The sequence below is a fragment of the Drosophila eugracilis genome, unplaced genomic scaffold (genome assembly GCF_018153835.1).
Source record: "Drosophila eugracilis isolate 14026-0451.02 unplaced genomic scaffold, ASM1815383v1 contig_2147, whole genome shotgun sequence".
Taxonomy (NCBI): Eukaryota; Metazoa; Arthropoda; class Insecta; order Diptera; family Drosophilidae; genus Drosophila; species Drosophila eugracilis.
The window spans coordinates 1,128,320-1,155,481 of NW_024573030.1; the positions used below are offsets into that span (position 1 = coordinate 1,128,320).

The following is a 27,162-nucleotide window of genomic DNA, read 5'->3' on the forward strand; positions in this document are numbered from 1 at the left end:
TACCCAACAAAAAAGAAAAAAAAACGAGAAACAGAAACAGAAACAGAAAAATATTAATGAATTATTTGGAAAAACAAACGCCACGGGTTAGCGCGGCTAAAAGGGGCAGGCGAGGGAGTGTGGCAGGGGGGGAGGTTCAACACAAAATTAGGCATTTAATTGTCTCGGCCATAGAGGCCCTCCTGAAAAACGCCAGCTGACAGGGCGTCACGTTGGAACAACCAACAAAAATTTAACTGCCAACGATGAGGCACCAAAAACAGTCGGAGGAGGAGGAGGAGGTGGAGGCACATGCAACGTCGTCATAGCTGGCGCCACAAAATGGGCGCAACGTGGTCAACCACCAAAAAAAAAAAAAAAAACAAAAATAATACAAATAAATATTAAACTCAAGAAGGAGAAGGAAATTAGTATGCGTCTGCAACGGCGGGCAGCAAACTTCAATATTTTTTCGATGATTTATTAAATGAAAAATTTCAAATTGTCGAGAATCCTGATGTCAGGTCGTCGCATCGTCTCATTATTAAATGAAATTATACTTTTTATTATAGATTATTAATAATTTGTGACACGTAGTCGGTGTGTGTGTAGCTTCTTCCCAAGAAGAGAGAAGGGAAAGGGGTATTATTTCTGTTTCTGATTCTGATTTCGATTCTGATTCCATTCCCGACGGGCGCCGTTTTCGATTCTGAACCTGAGTCACGCCATCATATCACCGGGAATGTCTGTCTGATCACTTTTTGTTTTTTCGATGCGATCACTGCTAAAAATACATAAATAAATACGATGCGAAAATGCAATCACAAATTATTCAAGGCTGTAGGTATAAAATATATGATGTTTTTTAATATGTATTTATCAACGAACTGGAAGTGAATGGTTTGCAAGATCTCCTTCTGGCAAGGCATAGCATTGGCATTTAGAGTAAGTTGGAAACTGATTACTGGGATTTCTTGTTAAGAAAGAAATCTTAAAGAGAGGTTGCTTATAGTTTTCTTAAGGAAATTGATCAGTTTTTATGATTTAAAAGTAATTTTTAGGAAACTTTATAAAGAATACTAAAAGTTACTACAAGAAAATCCTAGCAATTCGCTTTTTAACTTCCCTACGAAGGCTAGAAAAAGTTTAAACCTAAACCAAAATCATAGAAAACGCAACTTTACAGATTATATAGTAACAAAGATCCTACTAGGTCAGCTAGCATTACCCTTAAAACCACTCCAGATACATAATCCCCTCTCATATACCCCATATCCTTGACCAATATCCAAACTAGCTGATTGCCCAAAACTTGAATAATTATATTTGCCCAACAATTTAGCTTATCGTGAATATGAGATTGAAGATGGGAGGAAAGTGGTTACAGCGGCATGGCCTATGACTATATGGTATGTCCAAGCTAATGACCGGGGCTTCATTTATTGATGACGATTATAAAGCAATTTGTGCAAGTCAATAATTTCTGACCCACTGGCCGAGGTGGTTGTCTGTTGGTTGTGCGATTCGTTGGCGGTGGCAGCAGTGGGCAGCACTTTTGCGGTAATTAAGCGGGCGACGATCGAACCCAAGTGGGTTAGCAATTAACCCTTGGGCCACTCTGGCTATTTATTATTTATATATAAATATTTCTTGTTTTTTTTTTTATTACATTTTTACGATTAAAATGCACTCAAGGCGATGACAAATTGCGATGGCGATGGCGATGGCGATGGCGAACGTACCTAGTTTAATTGCCTGGACTGTGCGTGCGTCTTAACAAAAAAATGAAATATATATATATATATTTTATATATATATAGAAACACTGCTCGCCCTGTGCTAATTATAGTCGCCCCCTCTCTTTCTTTTAGCATATGGCCCTCTCTTTCGTTCATTCGAGTGGCCACCTCATTCACACATTTCCGCCATTGTGGTAAAGAAAAAAAGAAAAAAAAAGCCATTGCATTCGGTCGCTCTCTTTCTGGCGCCTCGGCACCTTGGGCTTTTTTCCCTTTCGCTTTCTTGTCTTCCGTCTCTTTCCAGCCAGCTTCGTCATCTTTATTTATGCTCTTAGTTGTTAGCTTTGTTGTTGTTTTTGTTTCTTGGTTTTTTTTCGTCTCCTTGTTGTTGTTGTTTTTGTTGTTTTTTGTTGGCCTCAAGTGTCTTTTGTCAAGCGGCCATGGATTCTCCTCCTGTTTCGTAAGCTTCTTCTTGGGTTGCTCCTTCTGCTTCTTCAGCTTCTTCGACTCCTTCTTCTTCTTCAGCTGCTTCTTCTGCTTCTTCTACTCCTTCTGCTTCTTCTTCTTCTTCAGCTCCTTCTTCTTCTTCTTCTGCTTCTCCTACTCCTTCTTCTTCTGCTTCTCCCACTCCTTCTTCTTCTTCTGCTTTCAAGCCTCTTTTCTTCACTTCCCACTCGAAAGATCCTTAAAATGCATCTCTGATTTGCTTTCTTTGGAAAGTTTCCTGGTTTTTCGTTATTAAATTTACTTCCTTGACTTTAGCAAAAGTCAAACTGAATAAGTTTGATAGATAAAGGGATTATCCTTAGAGTTAGTTTGTTAAGCTAAACCTTAAAGAAATATTATAAAATATTTTCTTAAGGTAAAATGTAGCTTAAAACTCAAAAATAGTTTCAAATCCAAGCTAGCTTTCCAAAATTATTGTCTTACTTTTTGGGTTTTAAGTTAAGATTAACTTAAATTAGAATCAGCTTAGAAATTCCCCAAAAAATCTAATATTTTTCATACATTTTCTGCCAACTTAAACTCCCTCCCTTTTTTTCTCCAAGTGCACATTTCACATTGTGCCCGCTTTGTCTTAATTTATTCTGCTCATTTGTTCGCTGCACTGCATGCAAATTGCCAACAGCCATTGCTGTTTCGCTCGCACACTTAACCTGACACCCGGAAAAAAAACGGAGGAGATTTCTACAGAGTGTGTGGGTGGTGGATGGTGGATGAATGGATGGATGGCTATATGGATCCACAGTAAACCCAGTGGAGTACTGGTGCCAAAGGTACTTGACAAACACCCAAAAGCAGTCTATCCTTCTCTTACGTTTTTGGCGCTCATTAGGGAACGAAAAAAAACAACATTTCCCGTTTGGTGAGTGGCTGGCAGGCCATATCCTTGCATTTTCCTCCTACCCGCCCCCAGGTTCAAGTGCGCTAATGTCTTTGGAGTGCTTCGCACTCTTCACTCACTCATTATTTAGGCATCATTATTTAGGCATTATTATGCAGACATTCAATGGGGGATTTTGCATTCAACATTCAACGTTCAACATTCAGCTTCCAACTTGCAGCTTTGGCTTTGTCACAGGTCCTTTTTTCCATATTTTTTTCCTTTTTTAATTCCTGTTCAATTTCCATTTAATTGGATTTCTTAAAGCTAGCTGCGCCTTGACTTAATGGGATTGCCATTTGTTAGCGATTTTTCCATTTCGAGTGGCCAACTGAGTAACCCAACGCTAGCTGATGATTGGCAGGTGTTGGCAGCTGGGAGTGGTGGATTAGCCGGGCTCAGTCGATTGTTTCCTGTCGTTGAGTTTGATTTGTGGCTGAAGAAGGCTTCTCTTTACAAACTAAACCTTAAATTAGAAACTCTTTCAAAAAAAAGATTCTTAGAATCCCCGCCCTCTCCAAATATCATACATATTTGATGAACTTTTGATTGCTGACCAGGCACACTTTTGACCACTCTATAATTTCGATAGTCAAAGGGTCCACTAAGCACTAATTTTGTCTAGAGTGCGTGTGTTCCACTTTTGTCTGGCAGCCATTTACAAACGATTTGTCAACTTGGCTAACTGACTTGGCTTTGCCTGACTCTTATTTTTTTGGGGGCCCCCCCCTCGAGAAGAAAACAAAAACCAAACCAAAAATCGTGGCTTGTTTAGACGATGTTGGCCCTTCGGCTAAGAACTACTCAAAAACATATTAATCATGCAGCATCAGCAGGCTCAGACAGCTGAAGACAGCACACGAAACGAAATCGTTTAATTGCCACTAACTCTCGAGGGCCCAAAGAGACGACTTCAGGGTTCTTGGACTAAGCCAATCATGGTGTGTGTGTGTGTGTGTTGTGTGTGTGAGTCAGTTAGGTCCCAATTATGCCTGATAGACAGGGTAGATCTCAGAGATATATACACAGAGAGAAATTGTTTATATTGGTAAGAAAATGTAAATCTTAAAGAGGGACTTCAAGACAAGTTAGAAAATCTTAAACGAAATTTCAAGATAAATCATATTTTTAAACTCCAAAAGAGTTAGGTTTCTGGCTTTATGATATATCTCCAACGATCTTCAACTTCTTGGGGTGGCCTATATAGTTTTTATCAATAACTACTGGAAGATCTGTTTAGATATCTTTAAATCTATAATAGCTATATATATGCCCTTAAGAGCACCTCGCTGAGCTGGTCAAAATCAACAATGCTAATATGTGTAGGCCGCCCGCAGGTCAAAAACCACAAACATATCTCTCGAGGGGGGGATTCAGCTTTTGTAGTACGAGTATCTCACTGCCATAGTATCTATGTATCTATATATCTGTATCTGTATCTGTTAACGACTAATTTTGAGTTCCCACGGAGATTTGAAAATTAACATTTTGCTTAGCTCTCGGGCTGAGAGTTTTGGTTTTGTTGTTACAGTTCCTGCGGCTAAAATCCAATATCGAATCCAATCCACCTGTGTGTATTTCGGATATTACCTGACTGACTGACCCAAACACACACACACAGAGAGAGGGGGACGGGGGCTAGGAGGTAGAGGGACCCAATAATTTTGTAATTAATGATGTGAGAATGAGCTGCGGACAGGGTAGAGAGACTAAATCGGAGACGAAGTCGTAGTCTGAGGTTCGGGCCAAAGATTTAACCCCTTTTGGCCCTCTTCATATCCCTCTAGAGCTGTCGACAGTAGGGTGCCTCATGTGAGACCCCCGGGCTGTTGGGTTGTTTGGCTTTTTGTCATCATCATCATCAGCAGAAGCAGCAGTAGAAGCAGCAGCAGAAGCAGCATCAGCTCAGCATCATCATCAGCTCAGCATCATTAGAGCCAGATTATACACTCATCTGAATCTGCTTCTATCTATGGCTCTCGCCTTTTGCCCCTGTTTTGTATCTTTAGACATTGTCTTTAGAATTTGTGTGCTGCTCGAGTGTCGCCAAAGGCTTCAAGTGGCTTTCTATTGTTGTGATTATGATGATGATGATGATGCCTCCGCCGCAGCTTCTGCTGCTGTCTTTCCTATTGATTAATTGACTTAAGCCGTCTCTCAGGGATTAATGCGCACTGCTACTTGAACGCCACAAAGCCTTAATGTAGGCAGTAAGCCTGTAATGATATCTGAATCTCAGGGCCAATTAATTAAATGAATGAATCGAAAATATAAATATATTTGTTTAGCATGCTGCCTGCCTGCCTGCCTGCCTGAACAAAAGCCAAAACTTTAGCTTATTGAAATTTAAAATCGTTGAATTTTTCGTTTGGCTTAACTTCTTTGATTTGTTTGCATGCCAGGAAAACTGAAATTAAGACTAAGCTGGCACTGATTTGTCTTTGTAATTGGCATATCAGTTAAGCTTAAGTTTGAGATTTAAGTTAACTTTAATTTGAATTTCCTTTTCATTTTCCTTTTGAGTTTAAATATGAGCTTTAGGAAAGGTTTTTCCGAAAATTCTGCCTAAAAATCTACTTTCCTCAAAACGTAGTTTTCGAACCACGAATCTATTCTCTTCTTTGTAATGGTTTCAAAGGCTTCCCCTAAAGCCCTTTTTACTGCAAGTTTTCCTCAGCTCAGTTTTCCCCTTTCTACTTCCTAACCATAGTTCCATATTATGGAACCTTTTCACTGAACTCTGATTGGGGGATTTTCTTGGGCCTGTCTTGGCTGTTGCCGTTGCCGTTGCCGTTGCCGTTGCCGTTGCCGTTGACGTTGCCATTGCTGTGTGTGGCGACAAGACAGGCTACCATCTGTTGACGACGGTGGCAACTTCTGGTTGTGCCTCGAGGCCTTTCGGCTTAACCATCCCCCGTTGAATTTATCTGTCTCTCAGTCAATAGTCAGTCTTTTTGCCTTTTTTTTTTTAGCCACCCACTGGCGGCCATTTGGGGCGGCCACCCGCTGCTCACGACGCCCACAGCTCGCTCGCTGATAGGCCACCACCACCGCCACCACCCCGCCAAAAGCCCGAAAACCATATACCATACACCTTTACTATGGCTCAATGGTTAAGTGTTGCACTGCTTGTAGTTTTGTCGTCTCTTAGCTGTTGGCTCTTGCTTGTTGGTTGTTGCCTGTTTGCCTCTTTGCCTGGCAAAAGGTCAGAACTCAGGCTGCTGCTGCTGCTGTTGCTGCTGTTGCTGCTGTTGCTGCTGTTTTTGTCGTGCCAGCAACATGTGTACCCCATCACATGGTCGCCACGACAACAACGGAGGCCCTTCTTACTTTTCTTACTCCTTCTTCTTTTTTTTTTACTCTTTTTTGATTTGGCTAACCGCCCCCGATGCGATTTCGATTTCTATCGATGAATTTCATTTGTGTTCTATTTACTGATAGCCATCTAAACTGCGCTCTGCTACCGACGGCCAAAGAGCCAGGCCATCCAACCATCCAGCCAGCAGCAACAACTTAAAGTCAAAGACGCTGCCTAAGCCAATTTGTATGCCCCCGGACTTGAGGCACAAACAAATTTTATGCAGTCAGGGCCCCCATCAATATATATATATTTCTATCTCTCTCTCTCTCTATATATATATATATATATATAACCGGTCGGTTGTGTCGCTTCCTTTGGCGCACGAGTTTTCAGCAAAAATTTCTTATCTGTCCCAGAGAGCCTTTGCTGTTTTCTCGAGCTGGTTTCAAAAATTTTATGGCAGCACCAGCGCAGAAGCGGCGACCACCAGCCAGAATGGATGGGGGAGGGGGGGAAGAAGAGTCTTTCTTAAAGACACACCACACACCAGAAGAATCTAAAGACACTGGCGTTAGCAACGTGGCGACCTTCAGAAGAAGACAGAGAGAGAGCAGCCACGCATTTGTCTCTACGCCATAAAAATGCAGCGGACCTCGGCTTATTATTTTGGCAGTTCGAATTTGTTTTGGCCTGGAGCCGACGACGACGACGCCGCCACCGCCGCCGCCAGAAGAAGAAGCTTGAAGAAAGGGTTGAGAGAAGGGGGATGAATCAGGGAATTGGGCAACGGGCATCCAGAGCCTCGGTCTCCGTTGATTTCGAGTTAAGATTTGAATGTCGCTCCTCCTCCGCCACGAAGACAATGCCCCAAAGTTGTTGTCGTTGCCGTTGCCGTCGTCGTCGTCCTGGTCCTGTGGCGCTCACAAAAGCTCGTGCTCAGCTATAAGGAACCCCCTTTCGAATCCCCGACTTTGACTGGCCGCTGGTGGCCTCAACGTCGTCTTCGTCGTCGTCGTCTGCATCGTTGTCTGGAGCTCTTTTATTTTATTTGCTACGTTTTTCTTTTTTTTTTTTTTGGTTTTGGTTTTTCGATTTTTGTTTTTTTTTTTTTTTTTTTGGGCTGGCTGGCGCCTGCGGTATTCCTTTGTCGTCGTCGTTTTCGCTTGTCGTCGGCTTTAGAGACCGCTCGCCTATATGAGAAATGATCGGACATGGGAAACAAAAGATTTGCAAATGTCTTTGGCTTTTTGGTTGCCGAATGCAGTGGAGGCAGTAAAGGCACTAGTGTGCAGGGGTTGAGTTGAAGGGGGGGGACGGGGGACGACGACAATGAGGGGGTACAGTGGCACTGGTGGCTGGTGCTTGTACAGTGTACAGTGGACAGTGGGCGACAGGTGACGCCAGCAGTGGCCAGGCTGGCCATCTATTTAAGAGGCAAAAGGCGCGAGGCGAGAGGCAAGCCAAGCCAAGCCAAGCCAAGCCAATTACATACAAAATACAAGGCCTGACAACGACACACATTCATCTTGGGACGAGGCGACGCGACGGCGGCAACACAGGCGCCGGCTAAGCCGCCGTCCTGTAACAAGCTTTCGGGGGCAAACATCACATCGCTTCGAGTCCAAATGGTATCTGGTATATGCCTGCCCCTTCCTTCCTGCTTTGCATGAGGATGTTGGGATGTTGAGAAGCTGCTGCTTGGGCGTGCTGCCTGCTGACTGACGCCAAAAGCCAACTTGTTAATTAGGCACAAACGTACCGCAAACGACCACAAGAACGCGACAAGGTCGTTCTCACTGCTGATTTTTAGCTAACGGGTTTCGATGTTGTTGCAGTTGCAAGACGTACGCATAGCAGTGGCAGCAACGACTGTTGCTTGGGAGGGGAGAACTAACCCAATTCCAGGTGTAAGCCAAATTATTGGTTAAGGCTGATTGAATGCTAATTGGAAGTTCTTTCCGAGAGGTTTTTCTTCTAAGAAAACCTCTTTTTTTTATGTTTTCTAATGACAAAATATTCAATCTTTTCTCTTAACATTAGATTATTTGAATTATTCTTCGAGTAAACCCAAGAGAAAACCACATTCCTTCTGCAATTGCCTTGCTAATTTGTGTCACTCGACGGGCGCCACTTAGTAGACAGCAGAACAATGGGGATATTTCGCTGACCGCCAGCAGCAGAAGCAGCAGCAGCAGCTGACTTTCGAACCAGCGGTGGCCCGCAGTTTGGGCGCCTTATCGCAGCTCTGTCGTGGACCACCGGTTGCGAATTGCCGCTGGTGTGGGAAAGGGAGAAAGAGAAAGAGAGAGGGTGCCAGCCTCTGCGTGTGTTTGTGTGTGTGTGGCCCCTCTGGCTAAGCAAAAACACAAAACGCAATGTGGCACTTAAGGTGGCTACCGCTGGCAGTTTGCTACGCAGGCGCTCCAAATGTGCTGCCCCACAAGCACCCCTCCCGCCGCACCGCTAACCGATGACCATTCCCCATTCTTCTTTATCATTAAACGCATAAATGCGAATCTGCAACATCCGAGTGGCAGCAACAGCAACAGCAGCAACGGCAGCCTTGTGTGGATATTTATGGGACGTAAATTTTTATGTCTCGGCCTGGGATCGATATGTACTTGGCATAGGCCATCGTATTTCCCACCGAAACGCGTCGGTAGCAGCGCCATTGCCATCATCATCATCATCATTATTATTATCATCATTATCATCATCATCGTGGTTGTCGTCGCGTTGCGTTCCATCGTCCTCTCATCGGTATCGTCATCGTCATCGTCATCGTCACATGAATCTGCCATTTTATTGCCAACTTCACTTTGGCGGCAATGTTATTAACGCACATTTTTATGGCCTTCATGAGGATGATGCTGCTTGCTCTACCTTCTCTCTCTCTCTCTCTCTCTCTGTGGTTTAATTTTAACTCCCAACGCTGACCGCTTATAAAATTAAAATTAATTTCTAAGTTTGGATTTTGTGACTTTCTTTTGCCGGTCGGTAACTATATAACTTTTGACTCAAAACTCTCATTAGCATATCGGTCTATGATCGGTCTATGATCACGGAAATTGTGGGCAGAGTCTCAAATCGCGACCTACTGCTACCATCCATATAAGATATCAAAGTTTTCATTTTCTCCACTTATGTTTTTCGGGATTTTGGGATTTCCGTTGCAACTGATTAGCTGCTGAGCCAAAAGTGGCTGTAGAGCTGAGAAGGCGGAGGAAATCAATATGAATGAACAACGACAACGACAATTTCCTCAATCAACGTTGAAGGGGTGAGGGAGGGGGGAAGGGGGGCGGCGCTGACACTGATTAACATAATTTTACACTTAATTTCTCGATTAGCCGCAAGAAGCGACAAACACACACGGCGACGGCAGCTCGGAATGGGAATTGAAAACCAAATTGGAATTGGTTTTTATTGGACCCATTTTCGGGGGGGTGATTGCAGCGCACCTTACCTTCTAAAAATGTTTATGACCTCTTAAAAAAAAAAAAAAAAAACGAAGCGTTAATTAAAAATACATTTTCCGCTTTTGGGGCCTAAAAGGTGAAGGAAATGCTCCTCCTCCTCCCACCCATGGAGAGTGTAAAATATCTATCGGTTTATATTAAAATTGCAGTCCCATTCTACCATAACTATTCTTGGCTTTAATTGTTTTTTTTTTGTTTTTTAATGAATTTATAATTGAGATTTGTTTTTAGTACTAAAAGAGTGAGTGCTCTTTGAATGGGGGAGATGGGGAGATATCATGAGAAGGCCTCCTCCTCTCTTTAAAGTTTCATGCCTTTGATTTTGGGTCTGCTAATTAATTTTTATATCCCGGCGGCTTCTTCGCCACGCTCTGCCATTGCCTCGGCGCTGGCCTTTTCCTTTCCTTTTCTTTCCTTTTTTTTCTTTTTTGTTTTTGGTTAATTAAGGAAAGAGCTGAAATGATGGCTGTGTGATCTGTTTTCTCTTCTTAGGCGGCTCTCCTTAGGTTAGTTCCTCCAGCTAGCTCAGCTTCTTCTTTTTCTTTTCTTTTCTTTTCGTTTTTTTGTTTTTGGTTAGGCCATAAAAGCAGGTCTCACAGCGTGTGGCGCTGCCTCTAAAAAAACACAAACCCTGCCCACACACATGCTGAGCTGACCCATTACCATTCCTGGCTCATTTCCATTTCCATTCCCTTAGAGTTTTGTTTTTTAGTTTTTCATTCATTAAAAAAGTAAAACAAAATGCCACAGTTAGAGTAGTTAAACGATCAAAACGACTGACGATTTGTATAAATTTTGGGATGACTTGCTATCATATCACTATGGAATAGGATGGACTGACTCTGCTGCTCCGGCTGCTGGTAATTAAGTTATAAAACAATTTTAATGCTTGGCTGGCTTAGTGTTGAGCGTACGCTGATAAGATAGCGGCTGTCATCAAAAGACCAATTGCTTCGATGGATCTTTTAGATCCATCTGCGGGTCAAACACTTTCAGTGATCTCTGGCCAGAAAAGGCAAGCCGCAAAGGGAAACAAAAAATCGATTGCCAAATTAAGAAGCCAAAGAAGAAAAAAAAAAAAACAGACACTGATTGTGAGTTTGTTGGAAATTCGGGTCTCTCCCACTAACCAACCAGCCAGCCAACTAGCCAACACACCATAATATTAACCACTCGACATATAAATGCGGCTCATTAGTCGAACCTGCGCTGGCCATTAATTGCCTAGATATCTGGGCTATCTGACCTGGCTACTGTATTTGCCATCTCCATCTCTTTCTATCTCTCTTTCTCTGGTTCCACTTCAAGCTCTCCTCCTCCTTCGTCTTCTCCTCCTCTTCCTGCCTTGGCTTTCACTCCCCTACCTACCTCCCTCCCTCCCCTCCACACTTTTGCGCTTTTATTTTCATTAACATAAAATGTTTTGTGTTGATTTTTATATACAGTAAATTATCGGCAATTTATGCCACAGTCGGGGCGGTCGACTCTTGCCTGTGTGTGTGTGTGTGGAACCTTTCACATTTTTTCTCTCATTTCGTTGCGCTGCTTCCATTCATAAAAACTTGCGGCGAACATTGCGTATGCTTAATTTATCGACACTTAATGTCAATGATGCGAGTCGGGCCGCACTTCAATTAAACTCCAGATCCTCTCTCTCTCTCTCTACTCCCAAGCTCTTCCTCCTTTTTTCATTTCCCCCAGCAAACAGAGTGTGTGTCTGCATTATGCTTAACACTTGTCGAACAGTAGCTTGGGTCTCAGCCTCAGTCCAAGTCCCAGTTACCACTTCCCACTTCCCACTTCCAACTTCCCATATCCAGTCAGAGATCCCTTAGTCCCAAAGTTCCAAAGACAAACCCGCATCGCGCCAACTCAACTCTTCTGCATGCGTGCAAATAAATTTGTCTTTTAGTAATTGCCGAGTTTTCGGAAAGGGAGTGTGAGTGAAATCCTCGGATCCTCAGTTTGTGGGTTAGAGGGTCTGCGGGGCTTTGGGGAATTGAGAACGCGGGATACCAACCTGGTGGACGCTTCATTAACGCTTTCAGTTGAATATCATTAAGCCAAAAGGCTAAGGAGAGAGCAGCAAGAGCAGCAGAGATCATGGCAAAGGGAAAATGGATTAAAAACGAAAAAGTGCTAAGTTTTGAAAGCTTTTTTCCAAGTCTTAGAGGTCAAACTAGTAAGAAATCTTCTATGATCCATATTAAGAGCTCATTTAGAGATTTTCCTCAAAGAAGTTTACCACAGAAATCTGCAATATCACAGTTAATAAACATCCCTAAAAGTGTTAAAAAGGTGCCAGCTTAATAGGAAGTAGAACTTAATGAAACATTCAAAAACTCCCCATTGATGGATTCCCAGCTACCGAAAGCAGAAACCCTCTCAATCCCCATCCTACATATATATCCTATATATATATATATGCCTGCTGTTCAGAGATAATGCCAGGTAGATCTGCGGCGATCTTCGAAGAGCAGCTGAACTACTTAAGGTAAACAGCAACACCAATCGTAACACCACAACGCACACATATTCCCATAAATATATATATATATCTGTATGATTTGCCTAAGCGAACAACTTTGGTGGACAATCGCTTAATGGCTCGCCTGCGGAACATGAAAAAATACTCAAGTGTTATCGATTAATGTCCAAGTCTAGCGGCTACCGAACGAGCGGCTGAACCTGAACCTCAAACCTTAAGCTCACAAGCTAAGAAGCGCCGAAGCGCTGAGCCCAAAAAAAAAAACTCAGAATACAGGAACGGAGTATAGAGTAGAGTGAACCGAAAAACCCGAAACTTAAACCCAATTCGTAAGAAGATGCGACGAACGACTCTGGAAACCCGCTTCTTTTTGCTGGTCAGAGTTCGGTGGCGGCGGTGTGCGGCTGCTCAGCCAAAACTCAGTGGCTAAATGGACGACAACCAACTTGAACGACAACGACAACGACAACGACGTCGCGAGTTGTTGGTTCTTTATTATGATTATTCGCCTTTTTAATAAAGAAGAACAAAAGGTGCCGACAAATATGGCAAAAGAGCGACAGAAAGAAAGAAACTTCTGCGGGTCTATACTCGTACTATATAGGTAGGTGCCTATATATATATAAAGAAGGGGGGCAGCAGGGGGGATTTCCAGTTGATTGCGGCATTTGGATGGTGCTAATGTCATCGAGCGTTGAACACCTTTATCAGTGTTGCATTGAAATGCACACACGCATGCGCCGAATGGCCAGTTGCATGTTGCATGCAACACACTACTGTTCCTGCTACCTAACCTACTACTTACTACTCCTTGCTTCTTATCGCCACAGCACAAATAGTTGGCCCAGACCAGACCAGATACATCCCCTTCCCCTTCCCATCTCCCTCTCCCTTTCTGCTACCACTACCGAACGATCTGGCCGAACAGTCTTTCGCAGTGGTGGGTCGCCATTCAATTTATTAGCTGCAATAAAACGCAAATCATCGAGCCAAAAGAGCGCGGCATCGGCAAAGTGTTGAAATCATTTGAAATATTTGTCATTCGCTGATAGTCTAAAGAGCGGGACAGGGGGGGGATATATACTCATATATATATGGCAGGGGGAACTTGAGAGATCGGTAGCTTGACCATTAGCCTCCCCTGGTATCCTATCCTAACCGAAACGATCCTCTCGCTTCGGTTTTTATCTATGGCCCGCCGCCGAGCTCTCCATAACTCGACTCATTTATAAACAGGCAGCGGCGGCGGACTTCACATAGACCCATGGGGCCTCTCTTTCTGACCACTCGCTAATTTATGGCCTATCCTATCGCCTAGACTTCCCCCGAAGATTGGTAGAAATACAGAGAGAGGGCGGAGAGGGTAGCAGGAGTAGTAGGCAATGGCAAATGCAAAAGCGATAAATAATCATCGATAGAGTCTCGGACTAGGTGTTTGCCAGTACGGGTGTGCGCGCTTTATGATGTGGGTGGCAAAAAGCGGCTTACAAAACGATTATTAATGAAGCACCCGAAGACCGGGCGTATTACAAATCGATTAATGTCCATCGAAGGAGTGTTTTTTACGATCTAAATTGCCTCAATTGGGAATGGTTAAGTTTTTGCAAATCGATTATTTAGCGATAAGTTATGGCTTTACGATAGCTTTTGGAGCTTTTAAGAAGTGATAGCTAGCCTGGTTTGTTAAGCCATTAGATCAGTTTTGCTAATAAATAAGATTTTTTTTTGGAAACTTATCGTTTTAATCGAAATTCTATCGATAATTTCTTAAAATATTTCAAATTTTTATATAGCAAATCTTATGTTTCCTTTAACAAAAATGTTAAAACAAATGTTGGCTAACTCAACTTTCTGCTTGACTTGCCATTCTCTGGCCACGACCACGACCCGTTGCCTATCGATAGACAAACCATGGCTATCGAGTCCGGTGGGGATCAGTGGGCCGCATCCAACCGCAGCCACTGGGTGCCAGAACTCATGTTTCGAGCTGGCTTTTAGCTGGGCATCATTCGCTTTCAGCTCCCGGCCAATCGACTGTGACTGTTGCCTCGGCGAGGGGGTGTTGGATATTTTCTAGAGGACCGACCCCGAGGCACGATCGATTTGCATACAACAAAAGCCAAAGACAAAAAAAAAAAAAGAAAACGCCGCAGTGGACAGGCAAAGGCATCATTAGGCAGCTGCTGCTGCAGCGATTTCATTGAATATCGAATGCTGGGGGGGGGTTTTTTTTCTTCTTTTTTTTGGCCCCAAAACGCCGCCCATTTTGCTAAGCAAATTTGCAATTGGCTGCCGTCTGCTGAAGCTGGCGCTGGAGCTTAAGCTGGAGCTGGGAGTTGAAGGCGGACGAGGTCCGTTCATATACAACTCTTTCAGTCTTTCTGTCTGTCTCTGTATCTCAATCGGTTTTCTTTCTTTTGCTTTCGTTGGGCTCTTGTGGCCTTCGCTTCGTGTTGTCATTAAAATGTAAATCCGTTTAATTAACATTTTATCCCCCCTTCTGGACCTCCGCCTCACTCCTCTTCCACCTTTCTGATCAAAATGAACAGCAACGACCACCGGCCGATAGGGCAGCCGAAAAGAATTGTTATAAATTGTAAATAAATTTTGACTTGGTCGGGGCCGTATTTCGGAATCGAAATTCGTTTCGATTGGCAGCTGCATCGTGAGAGTTTTGACATGTCCAGCAAAAGAGATTTTCGAATCTTGGGTGGCTATTTCTCGGTTTTTTTCTGATTTTGTTTTCTTCTTCTGATTTTGTTTTCTTTTTGGGTGGGGAAGCGAAGAAGGGGGAAGCGCAGGGGCTAAGCATTAAAATTATGCATAATTTACAGATTAATATGAGCATGGTGGCAGCATGGTGGCCCCCGGTCGGTGGATCTCTACTACTACTACCTGATCCGCTGCGGCGGCTTAATTAAGACATGGACTTCGAGGCTCGAGGGTCTTCATCTCTCACACTCACTCGCTGCGATTAAAAGAGTTTCGTTCGTGTTGATATTTATGGTATAGATAGCTCAATATGCATATCGCTTAATACTTAATACAGCTTAATAAAAAAAAAAAAAAAAACGAAGACCACGACGACGACGACGACAACTCAACTCGATCTCTCGGCTTAGTCATCATCAACATCATCAGAGGCGCTTCAATTATGCCCATAATTGGTCAACAGGTAGCCGAAAATGGCTGTGCTGCCTAATTGAGTCCGTTGGATGATCGAGAGTTTATCATTGTCATTGGTTTTATTTTTCGAGAAGCGGTGCCTTAGAACTCGCCATTGTACGAGATCATTGAACCAATGCTTCTTGATCCACTGGATCAACTGATCAATCGAACAACCGATCAAGCCATCAGTTTAGTCAAGCTGAGAGAAACATTTTGTTGATCACTTGCTGCCAATTTCAATTTGGCATCGATCTTCTTCACACGATCGATCGATCTCAGTACTTTTGTATTTTTTTGCCCAACACAACTTGGCGGCCAATTAAAAGCCAAGTTGGCCAAGTCCAACATTCACTCACGATCACCTTTTGCCAGAGTTCTTTGATTTTTACTATTTTTATTGCCATTTTGCTGAACTTTCCACTAGGAGACGACAACGACAACGACGACGACGACGAGTCGAGTTAAGTTAAATAAAGTGAAGTGAAGTCAATTCAATCTAACTGACGATCACCGTTAACTCGCTGGTTACATGCCAAATCGAATCAAAGTGTGAGTGATCATTCAATTAACCCAGCACGCCAGCAACACCAGCGATACAGGCAATACAGGGGCAGCAACACCAGCAACAACATCGACAACAACTCCACGACAGCAATCACACAAGGCAACAGCAACAGCAACAGCAACAGCAACAGCAGTGCCATCATCAGTTAAATTATGTGATAATATGCCAACAATGAGTGTGCAACAACAGCAACACCAGCAATCTCTCTCGGCAGCAACAGCGATTTTACCTTTTAGCAATCAACACGCAAAAGCCAAAAACAAACGTGCTGGGGAGTAGAGAGGAAAAGGAAAAGGAAGGTGTGTGCAGCAACAGCAACAGCAACAGCAACAGCAACAGCAACATCAACACAGCAGCAACAGGAGCTCAAGCTGGGTGCAGAGATGCATTCAGCACAAAACCATCAGCAATACACGTAGCAGAAACAGCAACAGCAACACGGAGCAACAGCAGCAGCAACACATGAAATTGTCGCACCATTTTTGGTATTGACCGCCGGCGGCTCAATCAGTTTGTCACCCGGGCGATATATAGAGTGATTAACTGCTCCATGGATTGGATTGTACTTTGTCAATATATGCCCACTGAGTAGCAATCATACAAAGCTCTGGAAACTGCTGCTGCTGCACCGGAGGAGAGGAACATGCAATTGAAAACGTGCCGCAATGCATATGTGCAATCATATATGTGCTAAAAATCTAGACAATATTTGATGCATAATTGCTTTGGGTTTTTGTTCGTCAATCAATTCAATCAGCGAATACAATCACGAAAGCAGAAGTAGTAGTAGCAGTGGAGGAGCAGCAGCAGTACCAGCAGGCAGCAGTAGTAGCAGCAGCAGGCAGTAGCAGCAGCACCAATCGCAGTTGCACTGCAGCAATCTGGTTGCTGCCCCGTTTGAGTGACGACAACTGGCGACGACAACGACTGCGTGGCGTCCGTGTAATCGCACTTCATGTCTAATTAGGCTTGTTTATGCCCATTTGGAATAAAAAAAAAAAAAAGCTCAGAGCACATATAGGAAACTACAACAGCAGCAGCAGCACTAGCAGCAGCAGCAACATCACCACTAGCAACATTGCATGCTTATATTTCTTTATGGCTATCTTCACGGTTATTTTCATTTAAATCGCAATTCAAACTCGGCACAAAATCAGCAAACAAAATGACATTTTAAATGACAATTTTGCGCCTTTTTGCCCCATGTGTGCATGGCATGGCGTGGCAGCCCAATGAAAAATTAACGTAATAATGCAAATTGTTTTATCAATAAATTCTAGACACACACACACACACACATTGGCACACGGCGTAATTATGATGATTGTTGAAATGAATTTATGTGTCAATAAATTTAAAGCAAATTAGCAAATGACGTTTTAAGTAGACGACGACAACGACGACGACGACTACAACGACGACGACGCGTTTTGCCTGCAATTTATGGACTGCGAATTTTTTTTTTTTGTTTTTCGTTTCAAGTTTGATGGATGATCGCCCGGCCATAAAGTGTTTGCCTTTAAAAGGCTTTCCAACTTCCAAAACGATTGGTTTGAACATTTTCCGAGGGGGGGTAGTGGCAAGAATGGGTATGGGGAGGTATAGAGGTATCCCCAAAAAGCGGGTGGAGCAAAAGCGTTTAGTTCAAAATGGCGGGCAATTAATCAGCTCTTTTGTTGGCATTCGGTTTGGCCTTTTGTGTTTCGGCATTTTGGTGTTCATTTTCATTTTCTTTTTTAGCTTTCTCGCTCTCGCTTTTGCTCTGAAGTGGGCTGGCAAAAACAAAGGTGGCTCCATAACTGATATGAAAACCATTTAAAAAAAAATCTATATTAATGGTAATAAAACGGCTGTTAACCAACTCGTCTTTAAGGTTAAGCCAGAATAACATGTTTTCTCAGTATTCTCAATATTCTAATCAATGGAAATCTTCATTTGCTTACATAAGCTATAGTTTAGTTAGTAGTATCTTCTAGTAACTCCTAGTATCTTCTCTCTACTGATTGTCTTTCTCCACAAATAAAGTCATAATCACTCCCTCTCCAAGAAGCCTTGGAGCTGTACACCATCCACCACTGAATCATCCTTGGACCACATCCTCCTGCTTCTGCTCCTGCTCCTGCTCCTGCTCCATCCAAACACCCAATGCCATTCACACACACACACACTCACACACAGCACTCTGGCATTAGTCACACCTTCGGGCCAACGAGAGTAGTCGCCATTGGTGGTCTTCGGTGTTTGGGGTCTTCGGTGTTGCGGGTCTTGGGGTTTTTTTTTTGGCTTTGGCTTTGGCTTTGGCTTTTGCTTTTTGGCGAGAGGCGTGCGAATCCGGCGCAGATACAAGATACAAGATACTCGTACTATGAGATACACATTGTGGGCCGTCTCACATTGTTTGCTCTCTTTGTCTCCTCTTGCCTGGCTCGTTCGTTGTTGGGGCAGCAACAGCAAAAGTTGTTTTTGTTTTTGTTTTTGTCGTATCCCTCCTACCTCCCCCCCTTTTGATTTTGTTTCTGTTTTTTTCATTCCAAATTACACGAACAAAATGGCGGCGGGTGCTGCTGCTTGTGGGGTCTCCACACGCAGCAGCAACAACTACAACAGCAACAGCAACAGACACAGCAGCAACTTGTCCGGGTTTTACTAGGCCTGTTTGTCGCTTAATCGAAGTCGAGCCGACGAGTTATGGTAATTAAAAAGGTGTTCCTTTCTGCAACAACGGATCGAAATGGATTGGGCAATATATATATATATATATATACCCTAATATATATCTACATAAAGCGGGGATATTGCAGCTTGCCTGGGAGGTCTTAATGTCTCCATCTCCCTCTCCCTCTCTCTCGTATACTCAGACACAGCCTTTTCTTCGCCGGCTGCCGTCGACAAATTCATATTTTATGACAACAACTTTGTATCGGCACAAGGCTCCCTCTCCTAGTAGAGTGTTCTCCCTTCTCTACAGAGAGATATACATATATACATATATCTCCTCCTTGATTTTCTCGTGCCTTTTGGTGGGTGGTCGTTGGCTGTTTTGCAAAATGTTGTTGGCCAATGTGGCCGTCGTCGATGTTGCTATTGCTGTTGCTGGCGTGGTAAAGTGAACGGCAGCGGCGGCAAATCGTCAGCAATGTCGCTGTATTTCTTTTCGGGGTCCCTCACCTAGGCAAATTTACGTTAATTGCACGGAGAGAAAAATGTTCTTTGATTAAAGAACAAAGTGATAATGCCTTTTGGGCTTATGCTATCAAGAGGGAAAGGGGAAAAGCCCTTACTAGCAGTCCTAATTCTACTTTTTTGATAGAATAACCTTAACACCTGAAACTCCAACCTTTTATGACTTATTTCTACACTTTTTCTCTCATAGAGAACTTACATTTCTAAAGTTTCCAAAGTTTCCTTGTCCAGTAAAGTTTAGCCTTTGTTTCCTTTGCAGTTTCTAAAAAAATTCCATAAATTAGCATATAATTTCTCTAAGTGTTAGGTTAGTTTCTTGCCATTCAAAGAGTTTTGTGAATTTCCACCTAGCCGTTCCTTGGTCTCCCGTTTTTGTTTTCCTTCGGTTGGTCGAAACGTACTAACCATATGGCCATCTGACAATTTCACTAATCCCCCTTTTTTTTTACCATTTTTCATTCTATTTTTATATACCCCCCATTCTCCGGCTAACTTATAGACGATCCTTAACTCGATGCACAAGTACCAGCCACGTTTCCACCTGGTGCGAGCCAATGACATACTGAAGCTGCCGTACTCCACGTTTCGCACGTACGTCTTCAAGGAGACCGAGTTCATAGCCGTCACAGCATATCAAAATGAGAAGGTATGTTTTGGATTTTTATTAATAATGCTAATTGATTACTTACATATATATATTTTTTTTACTCAACAGATAACTCAATTGAAAATCGATAACAATCCCTTTGCTAAGGGCTTTCGTGATACTGGTGCTGGCAAGCGGGAAAAGAAGTGAGTATCACTAGAGAATAGCTTGAGACTTCTTCGAGGGGTGGGATTTTTTATGTATTTTTGCACTTTTTGAGTTGGATCATCGCCTTAAAATATCAGAAAGAAAAATATGTTTTTAGTAAATAGAAAATGCAAAAAGAAGTTGAAATTTGATCAAAAATCAAACCTTGGCTTTCATAACGAGAAGAGACCCCGTAAAATTGTCAGCTGAAAAGGAAAAGAAAAAAAGAAAAACATTTAAATTAAAATTGACTTTCTTTTTCACATCATTTAGAGTTTAAAAACTAAACTTCTCCCTCCCCCAATTCCAACTTCTCTCTATCAACAACCCCTACCCTGAAAAATCATTATCAAAAAGCAAACTAATCAGGACATGGCTAATGGCAAAACGGTAGCCGAAGTGGGGTAAATTGTTGGCCTTTTGTGGCTGTCAGACAATCAAAAACTTTGCCAACTTTTCTCCCCTAGACAAGAACTCATTTGTCAGGGACCACAAGGCCCTGGTCCCTGGTCCCTGGCTATATCCTATCATATCGTCATTTACTACCAAACTATCAACTGCCAACTATCATCTACCATCTAAATCTCCATCTCAATCAGGCCAGCCAGCCAGGCAGTCAGTCAGTCAGTCAGCCAGCCAGTCAGCCATCCATCTATGTATCTTCATTCTGTGTTGTCCCCCCCCACTTTTTCTCCCCCTCTCCACCCTCTTTTGTGGCTTGATTAGCAGGCTAAAGCTACGTATTCTATGGATGTATCTGCTCAGATACACAGATTTACAGATACAGATACAAAGATACATTTACAGACAGAGACACATTAATTTTTGTCAAATCTATGCGGAACTAATTAGCCTGCAGCTTGTCAAATTGCAAGTCATACAAACTGGGGGGGCTGTACCCAGTGGGCGTGGCTGTTATGGAGAACCAATGATGACGATGATGATGATTATGCTGCTCTGCTGATGCTCATGGCCATTATTTGGCTTCTGGTTTTTCCGGGCTAAAATACTGATGACTGGCACCTCCGTTTGGCAGCCTCGAACATGTAATCCATATTGATGGATTGATTTCAATTTCCTGTCGATGGGCGAAAAAAAAAAAACAAAAACAACAAAAAAAGAAAACTCTCCCCCACCCGAAGGTCTGTTAACGATGATGGTCAGGAAAAGCTTTGAGTTTTTAGCACACAGATTTTCCAATTTCTATTTGCTGGCCCACACACCAAGGGGGGGAAGATCTGAGATCCCCGCATTCTCTCTCTGCCCCTTTTTTTCTGCTAACTTTTTCGAGTGGTTCCGGTTTCCTGTGACGCTCGGTGACTTAGCATAATGATGAATGACATTTAATAGCCAGCCCAATGTCCATGTCCATGTCCATGTCCATGTTGTCCAAACGTTACAAATCAATTTTCACCCACAGCAGCCACCCACAGACACTGTCTGGCGGGCGGGCACATCCATCCATCCATCCATCCATCCACACCGCATTTGACACAAACAATTTACTCAAGTCAACTTTCGGGGGGGTTTTTGGGTTTAGGGTTTTGGGTCTAAAACCAAGAACTGATTACTTCTGGCTTGATTGGCATTAGCGTGTCTGTCTAAACCTAAGCTCTAATTCAGCTTTTTTTGCCTTTACCCAAAAACAAAAAAAAATCACAGAACTTGCCTGGTCATTGATGTGACAGCCAGTTGTCAGGCTGGCTTGGCTGGCAGTCAGTTAACTCGACTTTACTTTACCTTCTTCTAACAATTGTTAATTAAATGGTGGAAAGCGAGAAAGAGAGAACCAGGAGTAGGAGGGGGAATGGGGTCAAAAAACACAACAAAACCGCTAAACCGCTTACAATTCCGCAGAGCCAAAAAAAAAAAAGGCCCAAAGTATAGAGGCAAAAGTTGAGTCCTGGGAGCTGCCAAAAATCCTTGGCAATTAGTGACGACTTAGTCAACTCTTTTTTTGTTGTTGTTGTTGTTATTGTTTTTGCAAGCAACCCTCTTTTCTAACTGCCACGCCCCTCTTGCCATGACAACAACAGAGGGAAAAGAGGGAAATATATCCTGGTTGCGCTGCATAGAATATAGGATGACGATGACGATGACGATGATGAGTCCTAGTCCTTCACAGCAAGAGATGCTAATTGGTGGCAATCTAGTGCGCAACTTCCGCCGGAATCATATTCAACTGCTGCGAGAATAGAAACCCCTTTTTCTGGCAAACTTCTTTAACCTCCCCTTCTGCCTCCTGCCACCATTGCCCTGCGGCGCAACGAGAACCGGAAATCCAAAGTGAAAACGTTTTAACAGCAGCAATTGAAATTCGCTTTTCTCGGGCGCCTTTTGTTGTTCCTGTTGCTTTGGGATTTTTGCACACACAAAAAAAATTAACTCTCACCCCATTCGGGCATCGCTATAGCTAAGCTAACCCGAGGCGTTGGTTGACAATGGGGGGGTCTTGGTCTCTGGATAAATATATATATATATATATATATAATTTTATATCCAGATACAGAAGGAGGGTTTTTGGGAGGCGGGCAGGCAGCAGGTTGGGCGTGCGTGGGCCGTTTAAGCCGCAAATTTAGACGTAATTCAAAAATTACAGAGCACACACACAAAACAGCGCAATTTCTTTTGGACCTCCTCATAGGGGGAAAATACCACACCCATGGCAATGGCAATAGCAACAACAACTCCCTTTTACTTGTAAAAGAGAAAGGGGAAGGGGGAGAAGGGGAGAGGGAGGTAGGCGTTAACTCACCGCCACACACAACAACAACAACAAATGGGAGACAAAAGGGCAATAGATAAACGTCTTTGGGCCGAATTTTATGGGCCCGCTGCATGAGAGTTGCAGGAGCGGATTGTGAGTAAGGAAAAGGGCCAAAAAGGGCTTGGAAAATTATATATTTTATAGGAAAAGTTACTTCCTAAAGCTATTGATCTTGAGAAAATATCACAGAAGATTCTTTCTAGAGATGACTAGTCAAGAAAGAAGAAAGTTTCGTAGAGTTTTAAGCCCAGTTTTCTTATCAGCCAAAAGCTATCTACCAATATTTACCTTTTATATTAAAATATTTCAAGCTAAAACTTCTTAATTTTCCTTTTTGCATTCCATAAAAATTTCAAGCGCCCTAAGTTCAGGCCTTCCGAAAAAACCTTGCCTGGCAAACGCCGTGAAAAATGTTAGCCGTCTTGGCCTTTGTAGTTAAGTGGGTGGGTCAGATACGTTGCCTGGATTAACACAAATTGATTTGCTATTAAATTAGGCTCTGGCACATACACTCTGGCACACTCATACTATACTATACACACACACACACACCCACACACACACAGGTGGAAAAACAGTTAAGTGTAAAAGAAGACGCCTTTGGCGCAATGCCAGCAATGCAAAAGTGGGTGGCTCAGTGGTTTTTGGGTGATGATGCCTTTTTCAAATGGGTGTGGTTGCTGTGATAATGATACACACACACACACACACACACACACACACTCTGACACACACACACACGCCAGCTAAAATTGCCCAATTTGTGAGGCAGTTTCGGCTTTGATGTGTGAACAACAGCGGTGCGGAAAAATAAGGAAAATTGAAATGGAAAATGTGCGGCTAAATGGGGTGGTGATGGTAGGCGGCAGGGGGGTTCTGGCGGGCTAAAGATTGGCCATAGCACAGACACTAAATTACACTAACGTGTTTTGAATTATTTTTCAATTTCATTGTCAGCCGCAGACATACGGACAGGCAGGCGGACAGACGGACAGACGGATAACCTACATACGTACTATGAACTACGGATGTACGAAAACGGGACCAACGGACAGACCGACAGAGTGTAGAACTCCGGCCTGTTTCCGCCTCGCATTGTTACATTTCAATTAAGGTTTAGGTTGGGTGATATACATGGGGTTAGGTTAGGTGTGGGTTTTTTTCGGTTTACTATCTCAGAGGCAGGAGGTAGAGAGGCGTGGTAACTGCTACTACAACATGAAACCGCCGCCAGCGCTGGTTTATCATTTAGCAGATATTTCAGTTACCAACAATATTATCAAAGCTTGTGAAACACTGATCCCAAACGAAAATTCCCGCTAGAAAATCAACCTTAAAAAGGTGGTTAAAATGGTCAGCAAAACAGAAGAAGTGTTATAGAAGAAGGAGAGGTAGGATTTAAGTTTAAGTTAAGTTTCTTTCTCTTATTAAAAATCCACTCAAAAGCTGCTAATCCTTATCCTTGCAATCAAATCAATGTCGGGGGTTTTCCTTTTCTAACTGACTATTGGATGTTCTAATTTGTGGCCCCGTCTCTCGTACAACTGTTGTTACAGGCAAGCGCTGATGTCGAACCGAGGGTCCGATTCGGACAAATTGAATCCAACGCATGTTAGCAGTTCGCGGGCACCGCTTCATTTGGGTCATGCCGGTCGTCCGCCACATCTGCATCCCCATGCCGCCCTGCTTGACAATCAGCAGGATGATGATGACAAGCTACTGGACGTCGTGGGTCCACCACAGAGTCCTCTACTCCCGCTCAGCCATTCGCTGCAGCAAATGCACGCCCACCAGCACTCCGGTAAGTTACCAGTCTAAGTTTTAGTTAGTACAAGTTTAGTCCCCCTAAAAGAAAACCCTTTACTAACCTCTAAACCATTTCTATTCTTTGTTTCTACCCAAAACTAGCCTTGGCTGCCTGGTTTAATCACCTGGCTGGAGCCGGAGCTGGAGCCTCAGAACATGCTGCTGCTGCGGCGGCAAATGCCAGTGCGGAGGATGCATTGCGTCGCCGTTTGCAGGCAGATGCCGATGTGGAACGAGATGGCAGCGATTCGAGTTGCTCGGAAAGTGTCGGCGGCAGTACCGGCGGTGCCTTTAGGCCCACCTCGACGGGCAGTCCCAAGGAGGCGGTGGGTGCGGCTGCAGCTGCCGCAGCGGCTGGTTTAAATCCCGGTGGCGGTAGCTATCCATCACCGAATATATCGGTGGGTCCACCCATTCATCCATCGCCGCATTTGTTGCCTTACCTATATCCCCATGGTCTCTATCCACCGCCGCATCTTGGCCTCTTGCATAATCCAGCTGCGGCGGCAGCAATGAGTCCGGCTGGCCTAAATCCGGGCTTGCTGTTCAATGCCCAATTAGCGTTGGCCGCCCAGCATCCGGCTTTGTTTGGTCATGCGTATGCGGCGGCGGGACATACACCGGTATCACCGTTACAAGGCCTAAAGAGTCATCGCTTTTCGCCGTACAGTTTGCCCGGCAGTTTGGGTTCAGCCTTTGATGCCGTTACACCCGGTTCGAATGCCAATCGATCTGGTGATCCTCCAGGTGGCTTAGGTGGTGGCGGTGGCGTTGTGGAGAATGGCCCAAGAAGTCTAAGTTCCAGTCCACGACCACGTCCTGCCTCACATTCGCCACCAACACGACCGATATCAATGTCACCCACAACGCCGCCATCTCTGATGAAACAACCACGTGGTGGTGGTGGTTCTAGTGGTGTGCCTCAATCTCAGCATTCACCTTCGGAACTGAAGAGCATGGAGAAGATGGTCAATGGCCTGGAGGTTCAACATAATGGCAGTGCAGCGGCAGCAGCGGCGGCTCTTCAATTAGCCGAAGAGGCTGCCCAGCATCATCATCATACCCAGGCACACCACCAACAGCAGCAGCAGCAGCATCAACAGCATCACCACCAGCAACAACAACAACAACAACAGGCACATCCGCACCATCAGACCCACCATCAGACGCACCTACACTCGCACCATGGAGCGACAACGGGTGGTGGGGATCAGTGACAATTACTGGACGGTCGCTCCGATTGTGAGGATGGCGGCCTGGAATTAGAATTGGAATTAGAAGAGGATGTCGATGATCAGGATCAGGATGTTGATGACCAGGACGAGGATCGCAGTTCAGTGATTGATCTCGATTTGGATGTCGATGTCTGACCGCGAACGGATCAGCGAGACAGTCTCTAGCCTCTGAACTACACAGCCACCGTTTATGTGGTTTAGCCCGGAGTTGTATATAAAAATCTCTTTATATGAATGAAAGATGAACGATTTTTTTTTGGAACCTAGCATTTAGGCATTTGTAGCATACTATATATATGGTATATATATATTCCTCTCTTGGATAAGTCACTCTGCCTGTTTATTGACGGATAAATATTTTTTTTTTTTTTCATTGTCTCGTTTCTAAGCAAAGCCTAGGCCCATAGAAATCACTGGCAATAGACAGGCAAAGTGCAGGAGAGGTTTATTAAAAAGAAAAAAGCAAAAACTAAAACAAAAACATTAAGAAAAAAAAAACAACATTAAGACAGGAAAATGTTAAGGGGACACGTGGCAAAGCAAAAAAGAAGGATAAAAGCTCCCCTTGAAAGGGTCAAAAGAAAGAAAAACTTCAAGCCAAGAGAGACAGGCAGAGGAAGTAAAAATGAAAATGAAAAAAAGTATAAAAAATAAACTTAAAAAATATATATAAATAAAATAAAAAGAAAATTAAATAAAATAAAAGCAAAAATGAAGGACAAAGAGAGCTCCGCCTCAGACAAATTTATAAAAGGCATATAAAAAAAACCCCCCACATATATATGTATATTGATTGATCGATTGAGAAAAAGCAACATCAAAGATGGCGCCTCTTTATATACATAAATCTAGAACCCATATATATATATATATATATAAACAAATATATATATATATATATAGTATATATAGAAGCTGATATATATACAGATTGTAACCTTAGTAAAAACCTACAACACGGAAAATGAAAAGAAAACAAAAACCAACAAAAACCCAAAAAAAAAACAAAAAAAAATACCACAAAAAAAAACAAAAAGAAATACAAAATAAATGCAATTTTTTTTCTTAGTCTTAGGTGGATGAAACATTTTTTTTTTTAGTAAACGTAAATAAAACCTATATACATAGAAATATATATATATATATATATACATGGATAATTTATGTAGCTCTTAAGTACCCAGATACCGTAAACACTCAAACAAGACGAACGAACACACACACACACACACACACATGCAGCACCCACCCAGCTCCCCTACCCCAACACACTCA

General features: G+C 43.2%; 1 protein-coding gene across 3 annotated transcripts in view; it reads left to right on the forward strand.

The window, feature by feature from the left end:
• Positions 1-26,813, forward strand: part of LOC108110294 (optomotor-blind protein) — a 65,759-nt gene extending 38,946 nt beyond the window's left edge. For 2 of the 3 annotated variants that reach the window (XM_017219292.2, XM_017219293.2), the window contains exons 5-8: positions 19,786-19,932; positions 20,002-20,078; positions 24,394-24,647; positions 24,755-26,813. In XM_017219292.2, coding sequence (XP_017074781.1) covers positions 19,786-19,932; positions 20,002-20,078; positions 24,394-24,647; positions 24,755-25,869 — 1,593 coding nt within the window. In that variant the 3' untranslated portion in view covers positions 25,870-26,813. The remainder of the gene's footprint in view (positions 1-19,785; positions 19,933-20,001; positions 20,079-24,393; positions 24,648-24,754) is intronic. The other variant, XM_017219294.2, reaches the window with a different exon arrangement.
• Positions 26,814-27,162: the final 349 nt, after the last annotated feature.